General features: G+C 35.1%; 1 protein-coding gene across 1 annotated transcript in view; it reads right to left on the reverse strand.

Annotated features, from left to right (window-relative positions):
- GRM8 (glutamate metabotropic receptor 8) overlaps positions 1–24674 on the reverse strand; it is a 927338-nt gene that overhangs the window by 894295 nt on the left and 8369 nt on the right. The window contains exon 2 of the mRNA XM_031938983.1: positions 16759–17573. Within this exon, the coding sequence (XP_031794843.1) occupies positions 16759–17268 (510 nt within the window). The 5' untranslated portion in view covers positions 17269–17573. The remainder of the gene's footprint in view (positions 1–16758; positions 17574–24674) is intronic.

The raw sequence follows: 24674 nt of genomic DNA on the forward strand, positions 1-24674 counted from the left end.
AAAATATGCACTTCCTTAAAATATCTGGAATAACTCACAATTTTACCATGGAAAATGTTCCCAATGAATGTGTACCCCAGTGATCATTTAGAATCCATACAAAACTGTCACTCATAAACTCTCTTCCTTGGAACTATATTGGGGACAATAATAGGATTCCCTGTTAAGCCTATGCTGTAAAATTAGCATAACACAAAATCTTTCTAACATTTTTCTGAAGTCATAGGACTTTATATGGGTAATGTTGACAATAGATAATGTTACATCCAAGTTCATCAAAACATGTTGCTTTGAAGTTCGTATTACTTGAAAAATTTTTTTAATGAATCTGAATTTTCCATGGTTGCTCAATGATCTTATCATTAAACAGGGAAGGTTTGATTTAATTTAATTCAAGATGACATAAATCTAATTGGAGTTTTCCCAAAGAAGACTCAGTGACAGGCATGGTAAAGAGTTTAGAAACCACATCACTTAAGCAATTGTTGAAGAAATAATAGATGTTTATCCTAGAATAGAGAAGACATGATATGGCAAGGGTTGAAGGCAGACACAAGATAACTCTCTTTGGATGTCCAAAAGAGAAGAAGGGTTACATTTGTTTCATGTAGCTCCATAGGGCAGAATGAGAACCAGCAGTTAGAGCCTACAGGAATGACTTCAGCTTTGTCTCTTGAAAAACCTCCTCACAGTTTGAACTTCCCAAAAATTCCATAGATTGATTCACAAAATAATTTGTCCTTCTTAACAATGGTACAGTTAGAGGCTAGATAATCATCTGTTGAATGCTATAGAAGGAATTCCAGCATTAAGACAGGAAATTGGAAATATCCTCCAAAGTCCTTTTCACTGCTAAAATTCACAAAGAAAAGAATTTAAGAGCTGGAAGAGACCCTCAGTGGCTCCAACAATCATTTGTATGCACAGTGGTCATACTCTGGTAAAACAAAAAAATCTCAGCAGATGATCTAAATCAGGCTGAAGGTAACTGATAACAAGCCCATCAGTAAGTTAGGGGGATGTCTACCTTAAGCATGTGAAGACTTCCCCCTGCTGAATGGGTGGATGAAAATGATTTGTTCCAATGGCCAAGAAGGCAGCTGAAACAGGTAGTGGGGCTCACTCAGAGCTTAATCAGACATGGAAGAAATTAAAGTCATCCACTGCATTTCAAATCATCTCCAGTCATCTTGACTTTTGTTTTACCATTGGATTTCAATGACTCTAAAAGAGAAAATGAGGCTGACAACTTTTGTGCAACTCATTTGATTCCAATTCAAGTCAAGACGTCACTTCTGATGTCATTTTCCCTTTGGAAATGAAGGACATACAATTCCAATCTAGACCTGAAGAAGAATCCCCAATGCTACTGCTGAGAAATAGTTAGATAGCTTCTCCTTAAAATCTTCCCATATGGGAAAGCCACTTCCTCCATAGTCAGCCCACTACATTTTTAATAGTTCTAAGTGTTAAAATTCAAAGACCCTAAGCGTTCAGGGTGCCTAAGGGAAATTGCCTGTGTTTTAAAATTTTGAGTTATTTTTGTGCAAACATTCCTAGAAGATGATTCATCTTGAATGTGCCCATTAGTAGATGTGATTAGTCTCATGTGAGGACAGTGAAATGACTATATTGCCATTTAGTTCTGCCAATTTATGTTTGAAACAAGCACAGAATTGAGTTTTCTAGGGGTTTTCACAAGCACCATTTCCTAATAGGCTATAGGTTCCTTAGTGCTAATATTCACTATCTGGCAATTAGTATCACACATCAGTTCCCTTGTTTATTTCCTCAAAATCCCAGAATCATACTACTTCAATGTAATAAAACATTGAAATTGCTAGTTTGAGCATGTTAACATCAAGAAATGAAAAATAAATAAGATTTTAAAATAGTGTTTACTTACAAAACCTATATACAATTTGTAGTATTTGTATCATTAGCTCAGTATCCAAATTTATATATTTTATTTATGCTATGCATAAATGCTATGACATTAATAAGCGTAAGCCAAAATTTGAATGCAAATCATGTCATTATGATTGCAAATATGGAATTTGATTTTATGTCCCCATAATTCCAAGGAGCATACTGAGGGCAAATATAAGCCTGATGCTAAAAATCCCAATTCCCTACACATGACATACCCATATTGATTCACATGCATACCTTCAGCCCTACACTGCTCCCAGTATGACACTGGCTTGGATTAGTATGGAGGTGACAGATGGGATATTCAGAGAAGGAGTGATATTGGGATATTTTATTTTGATTAGAGAAGGAACCAAAGGGAAAAATATTCTCTACTTAATCTATTTTATTTTCAATTGGGTGTTACCTGTAAATATCAGTTTAAACACCAACAGAAAAAACTAGCTGTTTTGACAGCATGAAAATGAATACAACCAAAGGGGGAGGAAAGGAGGGAGGGAGGGAGGGAGAGAGAGAGTGAGAGAGAAGAGAGACACAGAGAGACGAAAACAGAGAGATCATTACTATTATTCTTTGCACAGGCAAGAAAAAAAGACAGGAAGTAAAATTTCATTCAAATGATCTCAATGTGCTGCAATATCTCTTCTTCACAAGAACTTGCCATTCAAATCAGAGGCATTTATTTACAAAAGTGGAAACATTAAATGGAAGGATTCATGATCATAAATACATTTACTAATTTAGGATACCTAACCTATGTATTTATAGTCAATTTATAAAATCACTATTTATTAATAAAAAATAACATATTTACAAAAGAGTTTAAGAATGTTAAAGTCCTTTATTATCTGGCCTCAGACACTTCCTAGCTATATGAATCTGGGCAAATAACTGCTCATTTTGTGTCAGTTTTTCATCTGTAAAATGAACTGGAGAAAGAGATGGCATACCATTCCAACATCTTTGCCAAGAAACCACCAAATGGGATTACAAAGAGTCGGAAATGACTAAAAATGACTAAACAAGACTCATCTTCATGAGTTTTTCATGAGTTCAGAGTTGGTATCAGATACTAGCTATGTGATTCCACACAGTCACTTAATTTCATTTGCCTCAATTTCCTTATCTATAAATGAGCTGCAGAAGGAAAAAGCAAATTACTCAAGTACCTCTGCCAAGAAAACCTCAAATGGAGTCAGATACAACTACAACAACTCAACAACAATAACAACATATATACCTACATATTATATTATTTGATCTGCATAACCACCATTCAAAGTGCATAGTAATTGTATTATTAAGCCCATTTTGCAGATGATGAAAGATGTTAGGACCACTAAGAAGGGGGTAATAAACATTTATTTTAGCATGCATCAATATGGAAGCTATTTCCAAAGAATATTTATTGTTGTCCCATTGAGCTTTTTAAGTTTTTAACTAAACTATAGGATATATCATCCTAATGATGCATTGATTTAAATTTAGGATAGATATGCTGCCATCTCTTTTAAGAAGAAAGTATCTATAAATGCCTCCTAAATCAATGATGTTCCTTACTGGCATAAAGCCAACAGAAGAAACTTGGAATCATTGTTTCAATCTCACTAATAAGACAATTTCTTTCTTTCTATAAATAATCATATAATCCAGTAAGATGAAACTTAATGGGGATAAATGTAAAGTCTTATACTTGGGTTCAAACAACCAGCCTCAAAAGTACAATTCCTGGCTACAGAGCCATTATTGTTCAATTGTGTTCCATTCTTTGTGATCCCATCTGAAGTTTTCTTGACAAAGATACTGGATTTCCTTCTCCAGCTCATTTTACAGATGAGGAAACTGAGGCAGAGTTAAGTGACTTATCCAGTACCACATGACTGGTGAGTATATTGAACTCATGAAGATGAATATTCCTTAACTCCATGTCAGGCACTCTATGCACTGTACCACTTAGCTGTCCCAAAGTAGCCCTTCATCTTAAAATACAGGGATCTGGGACAGGATTGGTTAAAATGCTGCAAGTTCAACATGAATTAACAGTGGGTTAGGATATCAAAGAAAAGTGATGTAATTCTAAGATTTCATTGGGAGGCATTATGTAAGATAATAACAAGTTCTACTTGGCTTTAATCAGACTACATATGGAGTATTAGCTTCAGTTCTGGGCACCACAGTGCCCAATGTTTAGGAACAGTACCATGGCAAAGAGTATCAAAAAAGGAATAAGAAATATTGTGAAGGGCAACAAGATCATGCTGTGTGAGGACTAGCTGAAGGAACTGGGGATATTTAGCCCAGAGAAGACTTAGCAGGCACATGATTGTTGTTTTCAGGATCTGAAAAGCTATAAAGTGAAAGATGAATATGATCCATTCTCTTCAGAGCCAGAAGGAAGGACTATAAAATGTCTGGAAGTTTTCAGAGACAAACATTTAGGTTTGATGTGAGGAAAACATTTTTAATGATTAAAGCTGTACAAAATTGGTATGGACTACCCTGTACCTATCCAGAAGGTAGGTTGCTTTTTAGGGAATTTTCATATAAGAGCTAGATGACCTTTTGTTGATTTTGATTTAGGGAGGAATAAGGACAAGATTTTCATTCAGGTTTGGATTGGACTAAAAAGCTTCTGAGATCCTTTCCAAATCAAATTCTGTGAAGGAAATGCACGTATTAAAAATGATATATAAGTACAGAGACAGAAAAACAAGATTGACAGGCATTGTTTTCATGCTTATTGAGCTCAGTTCCTCTTCATGCTAACAATGGATTCCTTATAAAGAGTGTGGTTACACAAAAAAAGCTCTGGATTAGGCTGGTCTCAGCTCTGCCAAGGACTAGCTGTGTGAGTCTGAGTCAGTCACAACTTCTGTGGGTGTCAGTTCATCTCATCTACAAAATGAAATGGTTAGAATGGCCCATCACTAAGCTCCCTTTTAGTTCCAAACTGCTCCACCTAAGAAACTTATCTATTACCTTTTGCTCCCTTCCTCAAATCCCCATTGCATGTCATCACTGTCTACTCCTAACCCTGCCTGCCTACCAAGAGGCAACTCATCTTGTTCATGGAAGCTAATTAAATATTTCTTCCTACCTATTTTTGTGTTCACAGGGTGCCTACTTCTGTGCCCCACCACTATACACTAATTTTTGAAAATTCCACAGAAAGCAATGCAGTAGAGAGATCACCATAAAGAGATGAATAATCTAGTCTTACTTTTATTCCTCAGACTTTTGACTATCTATTCCATCTTCTTGGAAAACCCTCCTCTGTTCTGCGCATTCCCATCATCCAATTAAATTATGCCTCAATTTCTTCACCTCACAATACTTCTTTCCATCTATTTCCTAGAATTTTATAGTATTTTGTAAAATGTAAAGCACTATATGAATGAGAACTACGATTGACCTCAATTTTTTTTCTTTTTTGGATATTATTAGTGTAGATAACATCCTCTTCTAATGTTGATCAGAACTTTCTCTTCAATTTATGATCTTAGAGGACTGAATGGAAGCACTGAGAGAGTGAGTGGTTTAATTTGGGTTACCCAACCAATAGGCAAAGAGGAATGATGGGAAGCCAGGTCTTCCTTTCTCTGAGGTCAGTTCTCAATCCACTACACCTTCTGCCTATGTCAGTTGTTCAAAATAATCATGATTCCATTGATTTCATTCATCACCATCATCAAGACCAATGTCAAGCACGTTTATACAAGTTAGTCGAAAGATGAAAGTCGAAAGACCAGCTAAAAACTGGTCATCACCTAGTGGCCAAAGATGGTGATGAGCTTCTCTGAGCTTAACAAAGTTCATCCTTGGATGACTGTCACATTCCTTCATTGAATCTATACTTGAAGCCTTTCCAGCTTGGACTTGTCAAATCTTGCATTCTTATAGAATTGGTTTCCAGAATCAAAGACCAGAACTTTCTTATCAAAATGGGAAATTGGAGAAGGATTTAGGAGAGAGAGGAGGAATATTATCATTACTATTACATATCTTTCTAGACTAGGTTCAATTTTCAATTCCTTCAAAAATCCTTAAGTGACTATTGCAGCCTTTAGTCGTAAACTTATCCTTTCTTCTAAATCTTCCTACATTTATATCCTGTACTGGGGTAGAGTATTGAACTTTGTATTAGAAGACACATGGGTTAGAATGCTATGTCTGACACTTGCTGTGTGACCAGAAGCAGAGTATTTGCTCTCTCTGAGCTTGATATTCCTCATTTGTAAATGAGTTTAAGAGCAGAGTATACTTCACAGATATCTTATAAGGACAAAATAACAATGAATTGTTTACCTTCTAAACTGAATTATTTACATTTTAAAACAATCCAGAACTTTGGGATAGGCAATTACCATTTGGATTATAATCTAGTCATTCGGTTACATTATTTTTTTTTTTGGTTGTCCAAGTAAATTTAACTAGACTTATAAAACTCCTCTGAATTGCATTAGCCTCTGAATTCCTGGCATTTGCATCATCAAAGCATAGAAATTCTGGTCATTTAGTTGTTCACCATAGTAGCAGAGTCCTTCCTCAACCAAATATGTTTTTTGTCAACTTTGTATTTGAGTTTCTGCTTTGCTGAAACCAAAGTTTTCAATGTAAATTTCCACCAATAGCTGTCTTTCAGCAAGATGTTGGAAGGTTACTTTCTCTCAACCATAATCTTTTATTTTGCACTTTATGAATATCCTGATGAAGAATTCAAAAATCTCTATGGAAAAACTTCAAAGAATCTCTTTAAGGGATGTCTCTTATTTTTAAATGGAACCTCTGGAGAGTTCACATTTAATAGCTTAATAAGTAGTAGCTTTAAAATCTCAAACAAATCTAATCTCTAGGTCATTCAATCTTGGCCTTGGTTTTCCATCTGTAGAGTTAAAATGACATTATCTACCACACATGGGCTTGAGAGAAATAGCACAGGGGAAGATAACTCAGTTCACTGGGATTCAGTATGGTGCTAATGAAGCGAAAGTCTTTAGTTTGATATTTAGACTAATTAGTTTAGTTCTTGTACTTTTATTTGTAACTGTCCTGTACACTTACCATTTTCTATTTTTCATTACATTGAATTGTGCTTTTTTTTTTTTAAATCTCCCCTCACATTCCCTAGGTTCTCTTCAGGAGCCTGGGAACAGGGAAGTAAAAAGGGATCAGAAGGAGGATTATTGTATCCTAGATATCAAACTGAGTCCTTGGAAATTACCTAGTTCTTTGGTATCAAATTCAAATAGAAATAAGCTACATGTTGCCCTAGAAACCACAAATTAATATTCTCTATGTTTTTTGTATTTTATTTATTTTCTTAAAATTTTTTCCAATTATAATCTGTGGCATTCTGGCTGCATGTGGGCCCCATGTTTGATATCTCCCTAATCAGACTGAGAAGAAGCTCAACCTAGAGGACTCTTATGTATTTTTATTGCTTCCCATTTTGTAAATAATTATTTCCACCAAGTAGCTGTTTCTAAGTGATGAAGGAAGAGATGTGCCATCAGGTATCCTCCAAATCAAATCCTTTAAATCTAGTAAGAAAAGAAGTCCATTTTTCTCTCCTTCTTTCCATCAATGGCACTGACTACCTGAACCTGTCAATCAACATTAGGCTAGCTAGCAATTGTTTGAAGTGGCTATTACACTATGACTGTCTAGTCTGGTGCCTACCAATAGCATAAATAACCAATGACAGAGAACACAGGGCAGACATTGGACTCATAGGCCTTTCCTCTAATTCAATACAAGAGAAGAAGGACTAAAGAAGCTATTTGGATAAGCAAAATGTCTGCTTTTGCTCTGGGGAAAGGCAGAATAAAAATGGACTCAGAAGAAATTGAAGCTGAATCCAGTAGGATGGTACTAAAAATGACTTGATGCCCCCTAATCCTTTTTGCTTATATTCTGAAAGGGGGAATTCTTAGGTATAAGCATTACTCAATCTCATATATTTCAGAGAGGTACCTGAAAGGAGGAATTTATTTTTTGGCCATAAATCTTCATATCATGCAATCTGCAAAAAGTCAGGGGCTTTTTTGAACATTTTTTTTAAATGTTGATTGGAAAGCCCAGAATTTAAACTCAAATTTTACAAAGCATTTTTGAAATATATACATACAAAGAATGTTATACCTGACTCTAATTGTTCTTCCTTTTCTGGATTATTTTTTTCTCTTTTAATTAAGAGCAAAGTTAACCCTCATCAACAAAATAATAATACAGTTCACTTTGAAAATTAATTGAACATTTTTATTCTAAAATAGTTCTTTAATCCTTATAAGTAACTAATATGCATGTCCCCCCCCCAAAAAAAAAAAACAAAGAAAAAATAACACAGCAAAAAAAAAAAAAAGTAAATAGAACAGTGTCAGGAAAAACTATTTTTCTCCATTTAACTTAACCTGGGCTACTAATTTTGCAGAGGTTAGAGATTAGTATTAGGCTAGTTCTAAAAGTGGTTAAATGGGTTTTTAAACCAAAATCTATGTGAAGATTGACCAGATAATATTTTCAAATATAGGTTACGGTGGTTATAAATGACTCAAATTGATCTGCATATTTAACTAAATGAAATATACCTCAATATATTTCCCAGGAATTCTCAGCCTGCCCAGTTTTGTATTAGAACAAAGATATATTTTCTTTCAAAAAGCCTTACAATTGTGGCAACCCACTTCAACACAGTCAAACCTTTTACACATTATTTATTGCATAGCTTCAGCTATATTAACTATAAGCTATGAAATGGTAAATCTGTCACATTGGGACTCATCTAGTTAGATGGACAGATAAATGGTCCTAATCAATAAACTCAGCAGGAGTTAACATTTCATTTTAAATCTTATTTGATGGCAAATAGATAATGGAAAATTGAAAGGTAGAGCCTTTCAGTCAATCCAATGAATTCTTTTAACTACAACATGCTAGAACTCAGTCATCCAAAGAGCTCACATTCATCTTGCATTTGAGATGAGGAACAAACCAACCCAAAAGAGGGGGTAGAAAGGAATGCTATTCAGTCAACAAGCATTAAGTGTCTACATATACTGGGCACTGTGCTAAGTGTGAGATTTCAAAAAAAGGCAAAATCATAATTCATACCCTCAAGGAACTCACAATCTGATGGGTCAAGTATCAAGAACTGCCCCTCCCTCAAAACTGTCCCCATCACCAGAATTCCCACTCATGCAAAAAGGGTCTCACCTTATCTATAGAACTTGTAGCCTGACAGTGGCTAAAAGAAGAATACAGAACCTGGGTTTTCACATGTTTTTATCTACTTTCTCCTTGAGAGAAGATTGGAAAATGTCTTAGAGTTGTTATTTTAATTTTACCTTATATAATCATGCAAACTGTTTTTAAAAGAACATTTCTTCTGAGAAAGTGAGTTTGCTCATGAAAATCCTTGTATACAAGTACTGTGAATATATACACATACACACATATATAGTTCAAATATTTTTGACACTAACTAGGTATGTGATCATAGGCAAGCTGCTAAATGTCTCTGAGCCTCAGGCAACTACATAGGACTTATCAGCTAAATTATAAATGGTTTGCTATCTGCCTTGATGAAAGGAGTTCCCATTCTGATGAAATCATAGACCCACTATTTTTTAATTTGGAGCTGTGATTTTATCCGTGTGGAGAATATGTGAAGTGTGTGCATGTTTATAAATGCATAAAAGGCAACAAAATAATTAGCATTTATATAGCATCTGCTATGTTCCAGCATTGTGCTAAGCATTTTACAAATATTATCTTATTTGCTCCTCACAACAATGCAGGGAGGTAGGTTTTATTATTATCTCCATTTTACAGTTGAAGAAACTGAGGCAAACAGGATAAGTTACTTGCCCAAGTTCACATAACTAGAATGGGTCTAAGGGGAAATTTGAACTTGGGACTTCCTGACTCAAGGCCCAACACTGTATCCATTGTGTCATCAACCTTATACAAAAGCAAGAGAAGCTGGGGTTCAAATGATGTGACTTTGAGCAAATAATCACTCAGTGTCCCAGGAAATACTCTAAAATAAAAAATGACAAAAATGACAAAATTTGCTGGTCTGAATACAGGAAGGTCCATGACTCAGATGAAATTATAAATCCAAGCTAAAGGATCTATGATTTCATCCCAATGGCAACTCTCTCTATTGTTGCAGATGGCAACTCTTCTGTGCTTTGGGAATAAGTCCTAAGGAACTGTCTGAGAAGTATCTGAAGGGGTATTTGAATCCAGAACAGGTGGCGTCACAAATAAAGTGCTGGACATGAATTCAAGATTTGAATTCAAACTTTGTCTTACACACTTGTCAGCTATGTCACTCTGGGCAAGTAATTTAACCCTCTTTCAGCCTCAATTTTCTCATGTGTAAAATTGGGATAATAATATATGTGAAAATATATGTAAAGTACCTTCAAACTTTAAACTGATACATAAATATGTTTGCCTTATATATGTATAAATTTTGGAGTTGATTAGGATTAAATAACCTGCACGGGATCACACAGTTAGTAAATGTCTATGGGTAGATTTGAACTCGGTTCCTCCTGACTCCAGGACTGGAGCTCTGCCACTGTACCACCTAGATGCCCTTATATTTAGTTTCTCCAATTTAAAATTGGACGTTGCAATGATTTTAGATTTGGGCTATTTTATTGGCTACTTCTCGGCTAGCTAGTCTCTTGCCACCAAGGGTTGATTTCCAGTCATTTAAGAAGACTTTAGGCTATAAGATTAACACTTGGCTCCAGACATACTACAGGTTTGCCCAGAAAGTCAAGGTACACAAAACACAAATGAGATTTTAAAATGTTCTGTCTGGATCATGGCCTTTTTTCTTTTGACTCTCACCTGTTTGGATTCCTGTCCTTATTGGACATAATCACAGCAGCTGCTATAAAGATCTATTTTTAATTGTATGCCCTTTTAGAAGTTGTGTTCTCTTATTAAATAATGCATATCTCCAAAGTAATAATAGCAGTAATGATAACTTGAACATGCCTTCCAATGCAGGGTCACCCAAATTACCACTTTTACTCATTTTTACTATCTAAAATGGTTGAGTAGACTGATTTAAGTAACAAGGCCTGTAAGATACACATTAGCTATGAATTGAAAACAATGAGAAGAGAAAGGAAGCTATGATTTGTCTTAGCTACCAGTAATTTGTCTTCTGAAACCATGACAGCTACCTCCTGATTTCCATTATGCAATGAGATTGCAAATAGCATTCCACTGCACTCTTAATCAATAGAGGGTCATAAGAGCCTCCTTTTGTCCCCACCCTTAGGAAAGTACCTATTTGCCCATTTAATTGATAGAACCACACTTTCTGACAGACGAAAGAGACATCCCTTTTCTTTTTAGGTATAATTATAGACTGTACTCAAATATCCTTGATAATAGTTTTAAAATCCCATGTAACTTTTCCAAAATATTATTATGAAGAACTGGTATCTAATTTCTGTGATTATATATATATATATATGTATATGTATATATATATATATATATACATATATATATAATGTGTACATTGACTAAGTGTATATCTATCTATCTAATTTCTGTGATTTTATATATATATAAATATATATAAACCACCCAGCAGATGCTTAATAAATGCTTTGATTGATATATGTTGCTAACCTATTTTGGAATATATTATTAGAATCAATAGGAAGAAAAACAGAAGATGAGATCATCTCTAATAAACAGTACATCATAATTATTTTACATGAGTACTTGTGGAAGGAAAAATATAATGAAGAAGAATGAAGGGAAAACCAGTCTGAATTTATTAAACTTCTGCACTTCAAAAGCATATTTCTTTTAAAATATTGTATTGCTTCCAAGTATACAGTAACTAAAAAGTGTTACTAAGCAAAACAAGCAACCTGCTTTCACACTGAAAATGATGATTTGTCATTAGCGTATGAAGTGTTTGTATGTTCTTGGGTACCTGAAAAAAAACTTTCCTCTCTTAAGAAGACTCAAGAAGTTTGACTTTTTCCCTAGTGATATAACATTGATTTATCTAGCTACAGTGAGTGCAAAGGTCAACTTCCAGGCTGTTCAAAAGATCACAAATTCCAAATGAGGGACATTTGAATTAATGAGGTGTCACTGTAGTGTAATGCTTTTAGATGCCTTGGGATTAAAACTTCATCACATACTAAATCCTAGGGAGTGTTAAAACAAGGGTCCTAAGTTTTCCTCTTAAAGCCCAAATGCGCCTTATTAAAGAGAGATTTCTATGGTCCTGGGCTCAGATTCAAGAAAGTGATCCCTCCAGGGCATATTGCATGCTAGTTAAGGAGAGTTAACTGCTGTTCCCTAGCCAAATGGAGTGACAAATGATGGTTAATTTTCTGGTGGATATATAAGGAATCTATTAATTTTTTGATGGATATCTAAGGAACCTATCTATCCTTTGTCACATAAAGTTGCTTTAAAGAAATTAATCAGACACTTGACTTGGATTCTAAAGTAGATTAGTAATCAGTATTAGGACTTATAAAATACTAAACATGTAAGTATTCTCTTCTTGAGAAGTTCTCAAAGTAATTTATCATCTTACTCCTAAAAGTACTTGTATGTATTTTAGGTGTCAGTTATAGAAGAGAGAATATATTGTGTTTGGGGCATGAATTCAGAAGTGACTGCTAGTCACCAGGGAAATCTCCATCCCAGCAATAGATTATCATATTGTACTTGGCCAATCAGTCCTGTGCTGCTCTAATGACTTAACTTCATATTAATATAAATTATAATGACAATGTACCCTCCCTTATATATGAAAATAATGCTAATGAGTCATTGTCCAGAAGACACATATACTAAGTTTCCCCCTCCACTAGTTAGATCCTGCTATCTTTTGCCCCTCTTTTGACATTTGTGAAACAACTGATTGGGCTTAAAGATAGAGCCTGTGGCCATGAAATAGCAGAACTTCTTAACCTTTGTCCTCTCATAATCCCTTTTCGCCTGAGAAACTCTTATATGGCCTTAAGTATATAGATATATAACTGATGATAAATCATAATTACATGACTCCCACATTCAGTTATGAGACCACATATGGGGTCACAACCCAGTGTAAAAAGCTGGGGAATAAAGCAATGTTGGCACTATCAAGCCCATGTATATGGTGCTAGGTAAGTCATTTCCCTTTTGTTCATCTATCAAATGAGGTCAGACTTGATAAGTTTCATGATGTGTTCACAAGTGGTTGTAGATATTCTATTCCCTTAACCTCATTTCTCCTCCACAATTACAGAGAAAAGGTAGTTAGACATTTACTGAGTAATAATTTTGTTCCAAGCTCTAAGTTAAGCACTGGAGATATAAAAGAAGGTGGAAGCAATACCAGATTCAAGGAACTGACTAATGAGATTTAAAAGTTGCAAACAACTATGTATATACATGATACATAAAGGTAAATTCTAAGGGAAGGTACATTAAAAGAGGAACCAGAAAAGTCTCCTTGCATGTGGAGGAAGCCAGAGAATACATAAGGTAGAGGTTAGGAAAGAAAGCATTCTAGGCATGAGGAAGAGCTTGTGAAAATGGAGGAATCAGGAACAGGGAGAATCTTGGTTTCAGAGGAATAGGGATGAGACCAGTGTCAATAGGCCTACAGTACATGAAGGAAAGGAAAGTATAAGAGGACTGGAAAGGTATGGAAAGGCTAAATATGAAGGACTTTAAAAGTTAAACAGAAGATGCTATATATGGCCCTGGAAATGAGAAGGAATCTCTAGAGTTTATTGACAATGGGAATGACGTAATCAGTTCTGGACAATCAATCTGGTAGTTAAATGGAGGATAGAGTAGAACAGAGAGAGAGAAACTTGAGTCAGAAAAGCACACCATCAGCCTTTTGTACATCTGGAAGAGAAGTGATGCAGGATCAGTGTCAAAGAAGAGAAGAGAGAGTGTGTGAGAGACATTAGGAAGACAGAATTCACAAAAGCTGGCAATAGATTAGATATAAAGGTTATAACAGAGAGAGAAGTCAGCAATGACACCTAACTTGCTAGTTTACAGGACTGGGAAGATGATGGTCCCTTTGACAGTAATAAGAAAATCAGAAGGAGTGGAGCTTTTGGGGGAAAGAGGATGAGTTTAGTTTTAGACATATTGAGTTTAAGAAGTCTAAAGGACATCAGATTTAAGATGCTCAATTGACAATTGGAGATATGATAATGGAAGTAGAGAGAGAGGTCAAGACTGGATAAATAGATGCCAGAATCATCTGCATAGAAACTATAATTAAATCTTTAAGAGTGGATGAGATCAGCAAGAAAAATAGTATATAGAGAGAAGGGACAAGGACAGAGTTTTGGAAAATACCTGTGGTTATTGGATGCAAACTAGATGGAAAAGTGGCAAATAAAAAAGACTGAGAAGGAAAAGTTGGACAGATATGAGAAGAACCAAGAGTAAGTTATACCATGAAAAATTAGAGAGAAGAGGAATCAAGGAAAAAGGGATTGACAGCCCGATTTGAGATGAGGCCATTGTGTTTGACAATAAAGTAATCATTAGTTACTTTGGAAAGTAGTTTCAATTGAATGATGAAGTCAAAAGCCAGACTGCAGAAAGTTATGAAGAGAGTGACAAGAAAGGAATCAATGAAGGAGGACAATTTTCTCAAGGAGTTTGACTATGACAGGGAGGAAAGATATAGAATAATAACCAGCAGAGACTCACCAAACAAAGGATAATATTTTTAAGGAGACTTGGAAATGTTGGTATGCAGAAGGGAAGCAAACAGCAGACAAGAAGAGTTTTTAAGTCAGTGAGAGGATGGGAATGATAGAAGATATAAACTGCTGGAGAAGATAAGAGAATGGAATCATGTGTATGTTGAGGGGTTTGACTCAGCAAGAAAAAAGATCAACGGGGGAAGGGGGCAACCAGATGGCACAGTGAATAGAGCACCAACCCTGAAGGCAGGAGACCCGAGTTTAAATCTGGCCTCAGATACTAGCTGTGTGATACTGGGCAAGTCACTTAACCCCAATTGCCTCAGCAAAAAAATAAAAAGAAAGAAAAAGAAAAAAGATCAGGTCTTTATGGGAAACAGAAGTGAATGAGGAGATAGTGGGGGGAGGCATCAGAATGAAAGGAAATGATGAGAAAAAAACAAGGGAACTCTTGGCAATAAGGCTTCAAAAGTGAAATATATTTTTGTAAGGAAAGAGAGGAGGAAACCATCTAAAGAGTTCAGTGCAGAAGTGCAAGGAAATCATTAATCAAATTACATTGTTAAAAAATATTGTTATTATTATTCAACCTTTGTTGTGGAAGAGAAGCAATGACATCACAGGAGTGATGTCTTGACTTGCTTATGAATTGGATTTAAGTGTTGCAGAGCTACACAAAGTCATCAGCCAAATTCCCTTCTCCAGAGTTTTCTTAGTCCCTTGGCAAGACAAGAGTCAAGAGTACAGACAATGGCCCAATTAAAAAAGGGATGGACAGAAGAGAGAAGTAACATGATAGAGTAAAAGGAATTCTGAACTGCTCCACTGAATGTGGAATCATGTGACCTAAATGTGAATCCCAACTTCAATAATTCCTGTAGGTCATTTAAGTTCTCTGGGCTTATTTCTTTTTATATAAATTAAGTACTAGAAGCTCCTTTACAATTCTAGAGTTATGATCCTAAAATGAAAGCAAGGGCAAGTAATAGAGGATTAATAAAAAAAAGAGAGAAGCAATTACAAGCTAAAGTTGATGGTGAGAACAGCAAAAACTGACAATAAGGATGTTCTCAGCTATGTTGGAGCCAAGAACATAGAAGAAATAGGACCACTGCTCAGAGACTATGAGATGATAATAATGGGTAGTGAAAAAGGCAACTCATATTTTGCTTTTGTTTTCTCAGTCAAGGAAAATGATCTTTAAAAGGGAAGGATAAAGCCCAAGTGTTTAACAGGCAATTGAAATTCCATATGAGGTGATAAGAGATTGTCTTATATCCCTCAGGAAATTCAAGTCATTTAATGTATTTGTATCTTCCATGCCTCAGGCAGCTAGGTGGCACACTGGATGAAGTGATGGTCCTGGCATTAGGAAGACTTTATTTGAAGTCCAGCCTTAAATACTTATTTGTTATATGATCCTGGGCAAATTAATTAATACCAATTTCCTCACATAAATAATAATTAATAATAATAATAAATAAATAAAAAGAATCACAAAGTGGAAGAGATCCCAAAGCTATCCATGTTAAAGATCATTGAATACCAAAATTGCTACTTTCTTTGTAACAGAAAAAAATAAGAGCAATAATCAGTGCACTCACTAACTTATGGACAATAGAACAAAGTGCCATTGATTTTTTGACAAAAACAAACCAGGCCATAAAATTCCTAATGTAATTAATATACCCACATCCTAATATTTAACAATATTATCTCCTCTCTTCCCATGTTACCATAGGAGCAATTTATTTAAAAAAAAACTGTGCTCTGAATGCTAATTATTAATCCATAATTGGACATAACAACAAATACGAGGACCTGAATGTCAGGGGTTTTAATCGAGCCAGAATCCAATTTCATCATCCTTTGTAAACTGGAGAGATGGAGAAAATAATAAGAAAGCACTTGGAAAACACACTTTCAGTTGGCATGGTACCTCTTGCCTTGAATGCTATTCTGAAAACAACTCTTACAATGAAAACACATGGTTGCTTTGCCAAGCTACAACGCATTCCGTTTCCTTTCTTCTTGAAGCTGTTTTTGAAATTACAAGTTTTTGTAACCAGACGATAAGCAAATCAAAAAATTTTTTACTTACCTTAAAAAGTCTTAAAATATTAGCAACCATGATAGATACAGAACTTGCTGCAGCACCTATGACCCCTGATATCTTGTCGGGCTTAGTGAAAATGGGTGGATCTCCATTAGCGCATTTCACATCCGAAGCATCTTTCTCTATTAATGCTTGCACAAATGTTAAAGATTGCTCTAGAGCATAAGTGTCTCGGGAACAAGTGTCCAGGATCCGGACCCCGAGAGTGATATTGGCAAGGAGATCAGGATCTTTATTGATCTGGTCTATTGCATATAGCATGGCCTCTAGTCTGTGGATCCCTTTTTCCTTCTTCAACTCTCCACAAGGTACCCCTCTATCTCCTTTTGCATGGACAGGGAATAGTCCTCCCAAAATGACATCCCCATCCACTCGAATAGAATGAGCATATTCCTGGCTGTGAGTTCTTTGCATCATGGTAAGAATCCAGTAGAACTTGGCTGTCAGGAGGAAGAAACAAGGGCAAGAGGGCGACCGCTTTCCTTCGCATACCATTTTCTCCACAAGTGGTATTATAATCCAAGACCCAAAGTTTATTCTTGCTGCAGAAGGAAGGGGACCATATGAAGCTGTACCTTCTGAAGGCTACCATTAGGGCCCATGAAGTAAGGGCTCTATGTGTTTCAGCAAGGTTTCTGGATGTGAGCTTCACAGTGAATTTCCATTGGGCCCATATGATTCAAGTTTCTCTATTAATCAATTCAGCTTCCATATACTGATGAGATAATTAGAATATCTGAGGTTCTGATGTTGGGAGGAGGTCAACAATACATGAAGTCAGCCCTGCAGCAGAACTATTCCTAAAAGGAAGAAGAAAAAAACAGGGTAGATGAATTCAGTTTAATGAGCTTAAGATTGTCATCTTTTTAAAAGCATGGTTAGCTCCATCTAATTTTTTTGTTATTTTATTTTCCCATTCAGTAAGTAATTAATTATTTTATCCTCCTGTAGATTCAAATACCTGGTTACACTGAGCTATAAAGGGTGAGATTGATGATACTATCAGAGCAAAGAAAATACAAAAGTATCAAAACCAGGTTGATGCTCCTAAAACAAAAACTATTCTTATTTGACATTTTATTCAAATAAATTCCGTTTCAGCTAAGATAACTTCACATAATTTATGGTACTTTTAAAAAAATTTTTAACAGCTGTCAAGATTTTTTATTTGGATTTTGTCTACAAAATCATGATAAAAGATTTCTTTATATGATATATTCAATAAGCCAGTCATTTGTTAGTGAAATGTATTTGGTGCCTCAAAATTGATTTCCCAGTGGGAAAAATGATTATTCAATCACAAAAAAAAAATCTACCTAAGGATCCTAAAAGAATATGAGATTTATGGCTAGTGAAAGAAATCCAATGTACCTCATCATGATCTGACAAAAAACACAAAAAGATAAAAATTAAACATATGGGAAGGACAGTGTATCAATATATTTGCATTACCTTTATCTAAATTTGCTATTAATTTTCTTAGCTGGAAGGCAATAAGCATGATTGTTGTTCTGGACCATTTTATAGTAAAGAATACTCAATCTAAAGCCAGATGATCACTTGATTTTGCATTGACAGAACTCAATCACATGTAATATTCTAATAATGTCAAGCATTCTATGAACTTTTGGCATCCTGGTTAACCTACTGCCCATTGGTTACTCATTGATATAGTTCTCAGACCTGGAATTAGGGAATTCCTTCTTTTTCTCATCACCCATCAACACCTGGTTGTATTTTCTGAGATCCTACTTAATTTCTATTCTGTGAATTTTTCTTTTCTTCTTTTCCTATAGTCATGATGGAGATGTGTTCAGAGGACAATAGACTATTTCTCCAGTGACCTTCAAAGCAATTTGCTCTTGCACTCACTTTTAGGTTGAACAAAAAGAAGCAGTTCACTTCCCAGCTCTCTTCCTTTCAGAATCTCTAGGGCTGCTTGCAGCTTCAAAATCCTATGATGCTGTTTATTTCTTTACCTTTAAAACCTCTACAATATATCTAAACCTGAAATTTGTTAATCCCATTTCCAAACTGGCAGCCATGATCAATTATTTTTTAACTCAAGTTGCATGGTATTGGAATGAGAATTCTGATATAGTGAAGAAAACAAAACAGAGTTTGTCCTCAAGTCTACAATCTCCTGAGGAGACAGAAGGTTTATGAGTGTTAATCCAGTATTCTGTTCTAATATTACATTGCTAAGGTATATGTTATCCTGATGCAGAATTTGAAAATGGCTTCAGATCTCCTCAAGGAAATTCTAACCTACACTATTGGCTCAAGAATTTGAATTCTACATAACTATCCAAGACAAGTGTTTATGTGTCTTATGACAAGATGATTTGATATTTGTTATTTTGGGAGATAATGTCACTTAATGGGAAGAACACTGAACCAGGAAGCAAAAGCAGCTGTGGAGAAAAGGAAAGAATATTCCAGGCAAAGGAAATCATATAAACAAAAGTACTGAAGAGAGAAATGTTAGGAAATTTTGGGAATCAGTAAAAGGACATATTTAAGAAAATGATATGCTGTCTGAGAATTCTTGCTTGGATGAGGAATTCAATTTTTTTGGTAGAAAGAATGAAAAACTAGCTAGAAATTAGATTAGTTGGATGAACAGTTAGAAGTTAGCAAGACGCAGAGTTCAGATCACTTAAAAAAATAACATCCTACCAATCAGAATTATGTAGCATCAATCCAAAAAAGTGGTCTGGTTTAGAAGTTAACAAATTCCATATTCATAATTTTCAGTTGAAAATTTAAAAAACACATTTCTGGACAATTAGAGCATACACTAGTACTCCAATTAGTCTTCTTTAATCTGCCCTTTGTTGATGATGTCCAATTTATCTCATATTTATTATGTTTGTATGTTTATTTGCACATTCTCATCCTCATTAGACTGTGAATTCCTTGAGATCAAGGACTATTATTTCCCCACTTCTTCATATTTCCAGGCCTTACCCCAGTACTTGACACATAGTAGATGTTCAATAAATGCTTGTTGCTTAACGGACTGACTAGATGAACTTAAAGTCCCTGGCACTTCTGGGATTCTTGATTCTTATATACACAGAGGAGAAAATGCAAAATAATTTGAAGAGAAACAATATACTATAATAATAGCAAACAAATATAACAGATATTATTTGAAAATATATTTTATGCATATCATTTCATTTGATCTTCTCCAACAACTACAAAGTGTGGAATCAAAAATAATTGTTAATATTATATAAAACTTTTAACTTCTAGATAAGACTCTGCCTTTGTTTGCCCTAACACAGCTCCATGAGATAGATATGACAGATATTATTACCTCAACTTTACAGATAAGGAAATTGAAACCTAGAAAATCTAGTTGACATTCCCATAACTATATAGTTAATCAATATCAGAGACCAAATTTAAAGCCAGGTCTTCCTGGTCCCCAAGTTGAGAACCCTAACCACTCATCTACACTGCTTCTCAAGAAAAGTTCTGCATAAGAAAGGGAAACTGAGGCGAGCCTCAAAGGAAGATAGAGGATTCTGAGAGATCTAGGCAAAAAAAGGGGAACACATGGGGAAACCACCTGACCAAATGCCCAACAGCAAAAATGGAATGTCAAGGACAGAAAGCTGGTTTTGTTTATGCATAATAAACATGAATGAAAGTACTGTGAAGTAGATTTGGAAAAATACTTGGAACTAAACTTTGCAGAGCCTTAAAAGCAAAATTGAATCATTTCACTTTAGGCCTTACTCCCTACCTCTTCCATGCCAGAACTCCCATCTTCCTCCCCTTATATTCACTTTTCTCATCATCTTCTTCTGACTCCAAGACTTCCTAGTGAGCTGAGCTCAGAGAACCATCCCTAAAGATACATTAATGAGACAAGCTTGACTTTCTGGATGAATTTATTCTTACATATAATATCAGTAGATATTCATTAAAGAAAGGAGTTATGAGTCTTTAATTTTGAAAAAAAAATACATGTTATATTAAGATCACAAAATTCCATAAGAAAAACTATCTTAGATATCACTTAATCCAAATCTTTCATTTTTTAGAATAGGAAAACTGAGGCTCAGAGAAACACAGAAGGAACTGAAATCTGACTTTCCATGCATCCATCCAATGGACCTACTTCTGCCCTTAGCAAGCCTAGAAGAAAAGTTTTACTTATTATTGTTTGACATGAAAACTCTTAAAAATTTTGAAGGCATTGATCATTTTTCTCCCCAAGTCTTCAATTCTCTGAGGCAAAATGTTGCCAGTTCCTTCATCTGATTCTTGAATAGCACAGCTTCCCCCATAATCCTGCTTAGCCTCCTAGGAATACAGTGTAGTTCATCAAAATCTTTCCTAAAATATGGCCCCAAGAACTGGACACAATATTCTAAACAGGGTCTGATCAGTGCAGAAAATAGCAAGACCCTCACCTCTTGCCTTCTTTACTTTCGATTTCTATTAAAAACTGCTGAAGACTGCCTGAGTTTTTACAGTTGCCACAGTTGACTCAAACTGTGTATGCAGGACACTTAAAAAAAACACATCTTTTTTTCTATAGTAATAGTCAATACCAATTAATATGAGATGTGCAATGACATAATGTTTGGTTAAAATATTTTCTATTAAATGTTGAGATCACCAATAAACAAAAGATGTTTAGCTCTAGTACCTAAAAGAACCTCAGAGGTCATCTAGTTCAGTTCCTTCCCTTTACAGATGAGAAAATAAGGGCCTATGGCTGTTAGACCACAGAGGATATTTTTGAGCTAGATTTGATGCTAAGCCCTCTGACTCCAAAACTAGTATTCTTTTTTATTAGCAGGGGCTGCTTTGATCTTCATTGAATTTATAACAACGGGCTTTAGCCAAGAAGAGTTGGAAAGCTGCTTAGCTACCAGTTCAGACAAGGTATACACAGTCCACTGCTTCATAAACCTTGGCAGATGTATCCCATTCACATATGGGTGAGGACTGTCCTGGCCCAAATTACAGGTACTTATTCACTCAATCATTCAATCAACTAGTATTTAATAAGGGTTCACTATGTGTCTATTAACTGTGCTAAGCATTGGAGATATCACAATAAAAGTGAAATAGCTCCTACCCTCAAAGAGCATGCATTTTAATTGAGATTGAACATGTACAGCATATATGCAAAATTAATGCTATATATATATATATATATATATATATGTATATATATATATATATAGGGATTTTGTGGAGGAGGGAAAGGTGCCTTAGCAACTAAGGGGGGAGTCAAAAAAAGACTAAAAATGAAGGGGGCACTTGTACTGACGTTCTCTTAGAATTGTTACAATTCTCTTAGTCTCTAAGAGACATGAGGAAGGAGAACTTTATGGGCAGGAGAGAGAGTTGTCTCAAATTTTCCAAATTATTGGCTTTTCAACTATACCAGAAGATGAAATATCGAACCTAGGGGTATGCTTTGGGCTTAATGCCCATGACATTTTACATGACACCATTTCAAGGTCCAACTCAGGAGTTATTTCTTCCATGAAACCTCCATGAAATTTACCCTCCTTCTGCCCCTATCTCATTGTCCTTAGAAGTATATATTTCTATACATGCTATATCTATCACCACTACCCCTCCATTGGAAAGCATTCTCCTAGGGGGCAAGGACTTGAACATTTTTCATCTGTGTATCCTCAATGTTTTGTGTGCTGTTTCATGCTCTTAATAACTATCTAATTTTAATATGTTTTTTAAGAAATTCAATGGTACTTTTTCTGGGGGCACTAAAAGCAAATTAAAATACCCAATGTCTTGACATCTCTTATGAAGGTGGACTCAAAGTATTCAGAACACCCAATGTATAATACTTGAAGATATCCCCTTTACCACTTCTTTTTCTGCATCATGTCACTTCTATTTTATCTGTTTGCTTGCTATGTGAATGATATTCCATACACCAAGTCTGCAGGTCCTTGACCCTGTTGACTTCTTTGTGCTATTTACAATTCTTCTACTCTTGTCTCTGAGTCATTAGAGTTTAGCCTGTTGTTGGCTCCAAATTTTTGAATTAAGTTGATTAATGGACACTGGTAACAGAATGAATTAGTTTTTCTCCTGTTTTTCAGGTAAGGACATGCAAAGTTGGAACAAAAAATGACAGAGCAGAAAAAATCTCTTGATCTTGATCTTTTTTTTAACAGATTGATTCTGAAATGTGCAATTAAATGTTTGTAAATAGATAGAAACCTAGAATTCTAGGATCAGAAGCAATTTCAAAGGCCTTCCTGGTCCAACCCTGGGCCAAAGCATAAATCAGTTCTACATCCCAGATGATGGGTCCCCAACCCTTGTCCCCAAAGGACAAAAAGGGGAGAGATGATGAATCAGAGCCAAGGGTCTACTCAAAACTGCCTATCTAGCTAAGGAATATGGAACAATAAAAACCACTTATCTGTTACTCCTTATTTGTCCTCTGCAAAAACTCCATCCTGTCTGACTGACAACACATTGCTAAGAGACATCCTTTCTCCTTACCTGGATGAAAAGATATCCTGGCTCCTTCCTTCTCTCTCTTTTATAAATTACAACTTTGTAGGCTGTTAACCTACTAGCCAAGCCCCAAATTTTCAGTATACAAAACTCTCCCCAAATTCTTCCTAGTTGATAGATTCTTTTAGATACCAATCCATCTGTTGTCGCATAAACTCTTGTGACTTTAAGAGAATCTCTGTGAATTCTTTCAAATTATGAACCACAATTCTCACATACTTCACTAACAAGTGGTATTCAACAATGAAGGAAGACTCTTTCTAACAACAGTTCATCTCATTTTCAGAGAACTTTAGTATTTAGAAAAATTTTCCTTCCATTGAACCATAAATTTACCTCTCTATAATTTCTCTTCTTCAGTCCTTGTTCTGACCCCTCAAGTGACACAAGACATTGCAATTACAAGAAGTTAGCAAAGCAAGTGTAGCTATAGTCATTTCACACAAAGCTTCCCACAAACTTTGAGGACACTAATCACCAAGATGTAAAATTCTTTACCAACCAGATACATCTTTGTTACCCAGAATCTTAGAGTTAGAAGTGACTTCAAAGGTTATTTATATCTCACTAATTCTTTCTACTTAATGAGAATGTATGATAATTTCCATTAAAGTGAGGCTAAAGTATGTCAGAGCTCAGGTGAGCAAACAGGCTCGGCATGGCTAATATATCTTATTAGTAAAAACAAGTTGAAAATACTTATGAGAACAAACTGTTTTCAAACAAACTAAAGACATAAACTTGATATAAAAACAAATGATATGCTAACTATAAATCCCTCTAAATTCTTTAAAGCAGATACTAATAGTAGATAACTCATTAGCCTAATTCCATTTAGTCTATATCCTTCAAACTAATGAATCTAAAATCTGAAGGGGTTTAATAATTCTTGTATTCACTAATTCAGACTAGTCTTCTCTATATTAATCCAGCATGATTTTTCGATATCTGAGCTTGTCACTTATCTTGGAAATGAAATCAAAACTGCTGATAAAATACATAATCCAATACAGTTTAGATTTTTAGCTCCTTTTTATTTTCTGAAATGCAAATACACATATTGCAGTAATTTATTCATTCAAAATCTCATCACTTAAATTTCATGATTAAACTTAACTATTGCTTCTATGCAACTATATTTAACTTTAAAACTTGCAAAATGCCTTAAAAATATTATCTCATTTGATTCTTATAACAACTCTGGCAGGTGGATGCTACTCTTATCCCCATTTTATAGATGAGAAAATTGACCTGCCCAAGATCATACAGTAGTGAGTGCTGAGGAAATCATGTTTTCCTGCCACCATGTCCAGGGCTCTATTTAGCATCTCCTCTAGCTAAATAGTTTTTATAATAGAAAAATCATGATGCTG

The sequence above is a fragment of the Sarcophilus harrisii genome, chromosome 5 (genome assembly GCF_902635505.1).
Source record: "Sarcophilus harrisii chromosome 5, mSarHar1.11, whole genome shotgun sequence".
In the NCBI taxonomy this organism is placed as follows: domain Eukaryota; kingdom Metazoa; phylum Chordata; class Mammalia; order Dasyuromorphia; family Dasyuridae; genus Sarcophilus; species Sarcophilus harrisii.